Source organism: Lytechinus pictus, chromosome 5, assembly GCF_037042905.1.
Source record: "Lytechinus pictus isolate F3 Inbred chromosome 5, Lp3.0, whole genome shotgun sequence".
Lineage (NCBI taxonomy): Eukaryota > Metazoa > Echinodermata > Echinoidea > Temnopleuroida > Toxopneustidae > Lytechinus > Lytechinus pictus.
Genome location: NC_087249.1, coordinates 16,101,225 through 16,106,188, shown reverse-complemented (window position 1 = coordinate 16,106,188; position 4,964 = coordinate 16,101,225). Strand labels below are relative to the sequence as shown.

Here is a 4,964-nt window from a genome sequence, read left to right as displayed (position 1 = left end):
TTAAAACAGAAAATGGAAGGTGAGGGGGAGGTATACATTGTAGAGAGCGAGATAGATGGATAGAAAGAGAAAAATAGAGAGAGGGGAGGGCTTTGGCAGCGGTTGTGGGCATTTTTGCGTGAAAGTGAGAGAACAAAAATAAAACTATCAGCCATTGCATCAGTAAAAGCTTCTTTTATAGGCTTCACACGTGCTTGTAAAACGCAGAAAGTGATAAAGTCAGTGGGTAAACCAGATGAGGAAGGAGGCTACAACTGTATACCATTTTCACTTGCCCAATACGACGTGAAACACTGGACGAATCATTATGGCTCCAGTACAATTGTCATCAATTTTATCCGTGGTTTGCGTTTTCATCTGTAATGGGAACACAGTTCACACCTTTCGTAAGTATTGTTTTCATGTTTAGGTCCACTCATACCTATAAACGGCAATACTCTTTTCCCCCCAAAAGAACTGTTCGTACTTTTAGAAAAACAACCCACTCACTATCATTATCAATCACTTGCTTTTGTATATTTTCATTCTTGAATGATTGGATGTTTTTGACCAACTACCGTTGGAAAATGCAAAGAATGATAACCATCTTTATATCTTTTCCGCTTCCCAGATTCCGGAAACGCGGAACAAGGCCGAACGTTTGTGTTTGCTATTCCACAATTCTACAATAATCCAGAAGGACTTGTAGCAACCCTCACTGTTATTGGTAGATCAAGAAATGCGACCCAAGTTAAAGTTAACATCAGGGAAATTGACTTTGCAGAATCCAGAGTAGTATTTTACCACCAAGCCTCTATGATCGATTTACCGCGGTCAGTGGTAGCAGACGTAATAAACAGCCATGCTACGACAGTGACAGTGTCCTCTTCGAATGACATATCGGTACGGTGTCGAGTGGAATACGAGTATGACCTAACTTATCCCGGTGAAGGTTTCCTAGTTCTTCCAATAGCATCTCTTAACACCGAATATTTCATAGTGACAGCGGCGACACCTGGGGAAAACCTAGCTCAGTATAAAGGTAAACCATATCATTCTCTTTTCACCATATCTGCAGCGTATGGCGACACGGTTATTCATATCGAAACAGCTGCACCGTTGAATGTCTCCCATCAATTCTTCCCTTCCAAGGAACATATAAATTTAACTCTAAACAAACACAAGAGCATTTTAGTAAGCAGCTCGGAAAACCTTAGCAGGACACGTGTTACTGCGTCTAAGCCTATTGCAGTAGTGAGTGGAAACGATTGCGGTATTATCCCTGGCATCAAGACCCATCCCACTTCCTGCTACTTTATGGTGGAACAACTTTTGCCAACATCTTTTTGGGGTGTTGAATTCGAAGTGAGTCCCTTTCAGGTTGAGACGAGTCATCATGTATTACACTTTGCCGTTCTGAGTGAGGCTACAGAAGTTACCATCAATGATGACATTAAGCGAGTACTCATCCCGGACAAGAACACGGGCTTCATCCAACGCCTCTCTGGTTCGCATGTTACGCGTGTATCGTCAAACCTTCCGATCATGATCGTGCACTTCATTCAGAAGACAGTACCTTCGGGAGTATCAGGTGCAATGACAATTGTCCCATCAGTTCAAGAGTTCGTTAGACGCGCGTACGTGGCCGTACCCGCCCCAAGAAGATTACCCTATAGGAATGTTGACTTCTCGGTTTGTATCGTCACTAACTGCTCATCTATTAACACTATTCGGGTCAACGGGAATTCATTAAACCCCCAGTCCAAATCAGTTCATCTACTTCGAGGGCATTTTTGCTCTATTGATCTCCGCATTTATACCGGTGCTGGAAAAATAGTTACCATCTCAAGTTCGTCCGAAATGGCCCGCATGTTAGTCACAGCAAAGAGACACGAAAATGGTCTTTTAGATTTCGCATATCCTGCCTCTTTTGGACTGGGGATGAATGGTTTCACAGGGGGAACATCAGTTTTCAATTCCAGTTCCGGTTCAGATGATGTCGGTGAAGAAACACCAGAGATTGATCATATCACAGTTGAAATGTTCCGGTTTGTCTGGTATGCATGTGTTGGAGGTGCTGGACTTATCTGCTTACTAGTTGCTGTCATAATATTTGCGTCTCGTAAAAGGTATTTATTTTGTAATGATAATACTAACTTATAATAATGGTACTAACAATATTTTTATTATTGTTATCATTAATATCATTATCATTCGCTTTCAACAAATTAAAAATTATATAAAATATCTTGATAGGAAGTGTTTTGGCCCTTTCTGAATGGGGTGATATTACCCGAGCGGTATTAAAAGTTACGTTTTTCTATTTTGATGTTAATATAGAAAGTGAAGGATAATGATAAAGAAGATAACAGATCTTAAACATGTTCTTACGGAAGAAATGTTACCAAGCCAAGCATATCTGTTAATTCATTAATTAAAAAAATTATTCCGAACTTTGTTGCAACACAATCCGCGGATTTTTCATGATTAACAACCCTGTCTATCATGTGTTTAAACTCTTTCAGACGAATAAGCTTTATTTTCTCTTTTTATCTTCTGACTTCCAACACATTCATACCACTTAGCTTAGGCTAACTATTTTGTGAGTCTTTTAGATTACATTTTTGTGCTTTTAGCTTTGATGCAGTACAATCTTTGAATATATGTAAGATCAGAAATTTACTTGCTTTTTGTTTACTCTATCTGTGAATATCTGCGTAGTTCCTCAAGGATACATTGCGATGTCAACTGCTGTGTCCGTCGCTCTCAAACCACATCGTCCACGGACTACGACGATTTCAGTCTGGACCAACTATCCTTCCATCGGTGCCCATCATCCCTGTGTTCAAGCAACGGCATAACGTCTATGTCACATTCTCACGAGTATCAAACAACGCGCTATAGTAACAGTACATCCCATCAGATTAGTATTGTACCAGAGTGTCGTGTTGATGTCGCTGCTGATGGCTCCTACACCACTATTGGACACTGATTTGACTTACTAACCCGTTTACCAGATTGGTAAGCCTGTATCGCATTTCGGAGAACCCATGGCTCGCTTTGGGATGTCAATAGTTTTGTTTCTTAAACAATATAGTTCGTTATGTTTGCACTTTCACTCCTAAATGATAAAAACGTCTTTATTGGAGATATTCGGGATTTGGGAACGTTGGAGTTTAGTTTAAAATAGCCTAATTTCTCAACAACTTCACTCGCATCAACTTTTACATTACTGCGTATTCTGTAAATCACCATACTAATTGTTAGATTACGCAATAAACTAGTCATGATAGTTTAAATCATGTAAAGGAGTAATGAAAACAAAAAAAGTATGGCATTGCTATTATTTTGGAAAAAATATACAACTGATCTGTGCGTATCAATAAAAAGTTTACATTTTGCAAAAGTCTTGGAAATTGAAAAAAAAAACATGGGGATAATTTTTTTTACATGAATTCTAGGGTTTGGGTCACATTTATCACATGTAAGTGAAAACTTTTACAGAATGTAACACTTGAGTGAGCACTGCCCATTTTTGTAATGCCCGCAGAAATCAGTTTGCGCAGAAATGCTAATTTTCACGCTTTATCAATATAAAAAAAGCGAAAACAAAAATTTCTCATGCATTTTATACGCCCGTCCTACGGAACGTATTATGGTATCACGCTCGGTGTCCTTCCGTCCGTCCGTTAACCTTTTCTAGTAAACGCGATAACTTCAGTTTAACTTAACCTACACACAAAAAACGAGAACTATTTTCCATGAGTAAAATTGTTTTTTACATAAAGAATTAAGTGCAAAAATTCGTAACGTATGTGTTTTTACTCGAGAATCTGGGTTTCTGTTACACCTGATCTTTTTTTCAAGGACATTACTTATTAACTACTTTTCTTGAGTATCCCTGTCAGTGAAAGTATGTAAAACAATCCGTACAAATGAGTTTTTCTTCAAGTGTGTAAGGTATGATAGCAGAACGGGTGAAAAAACTCACAGCCAGGTAAAGCGATAATCTGACGATTAACTGCGCTGAGAAAATGAGTAGTATATGACTCTTGTATGTGAGTTTTGGGGTGTTGAGATCATGCATCCAAGTAATTTTACTCGGATCTCGCGTTAATTGCTTGCGCGCACACGTGATACCGGCCAAATGTGCAGAGCATGAAGACTTTTCTGGTAAGTTCTACATGTCTTTTTATTCATTTTCCCCCTTTTCTTCTATAATTACTTTTCTTGACAATAATAGCTTAGACCTACATGTATGGGGCAAACATAAATGCTATTTATGGTGACAACAGGGTGCATTGATCTACATTCTCATCCATCCGAGGCTCACGCCTCTCGGTTTGGGTAACCACACACCAGCCTGTTGTTGCGCCGCTACCCCGGGGCCAGAAGGGAGTGAAGGCCAGTGTGCCGCTACGATTGCTGGAGTCATTTATGAGGAGGGCAAATAAGTGACATCGTCCATGATTTATGTAATCATGGACGATGTCACTTATTTGCCCTCCTCATAAATGACTCCAGCAATCGTAGCGGTAATCATGGACGATGTCACTTATTTGCCCTCCTCATAAATGACTCCAGCAATCGTAGCGGCACACTGGCCTTCACTCCCTTCTGGCCCCGGGGTAGCGGCGCAACAACAGGCTGGTGTGTGGTTACCCAAACCGAGAGGCGTGAGCCTCGGATGGATGAGAATGTAGATCAATGCACCCTGTTGTCACCATAAATAGCATTTATGTTTGCCCCATACATGTAGGTCTAAGCTATTATTGTCAAGAAAAGTAATTATAGAAGAAAGGGGGGAAAATAAATAAAAAGACATGTAGAACTTACCAGAAAAGTCTTCATGCTCTGCACATTTGGCCGGTATCACGTGTGCGCGCAAGCAATTAACGCGAGATCCGAGTAAAATTACTTGGATGCATGATCTCAACACCCCAAAACTCACATACAAGAGTCATATACTACTCATTTTCTCAGCG

General features: G+C 40.0%; 1 protein-coding gene across 1 annotated transcript; it reads left to right on the top strand.

Annotated features, from left to right (window-relative positions):
• Nucleotides 1-78: 78 nt before the first annotated feature.
• On the top strand, nucleotides 79-3,381 carry LOC129261733 (uncharacterized). The gene is made up of 3 exons (XM_064099384.1): nucleotides 79-386; nucleotides 611-2,108; nucleotides 2,701-3,381. Exons 1-3 carry the CDS (start codon nucleotides 308-310, stop codon nucleotides 2,969-2,971), a joined length of 1,848 nt encoding a protein of 615 aa, XP_063955454.1. The 5' UTR covers nucleotides 79-307; the 3' UTR covers nucleotides 2,972-3,381.
• Nucleotides 3,382-4,964: the final 1,583 nt, after the last annotated feature.

Excerpts from the sequence above, each read along its gene's own strand:
- LOC129261733 (XM_064099384.1), top strand. The coding sequence starts at position 308 with ATGGCTCCAGTACAATTGTCATCAATTTTATCCGTGGTTTGCGTTTTC. Across the intron at positions 387-610 it reads GAACACAGTTCACACCTTTC|ATTCCGGAAACGCGGAACAA; the intron begins GTAAGTATTGTT and ends TCCGCTTCCCAG. Across the intron at positions 2,109-2,700 it reads ATATTTGCGTCTCGTAAAAG|TTCCTCAAGGATACATTGCG; the intron begins GTATTTATTTTG and ends ATATCTGCGTAG.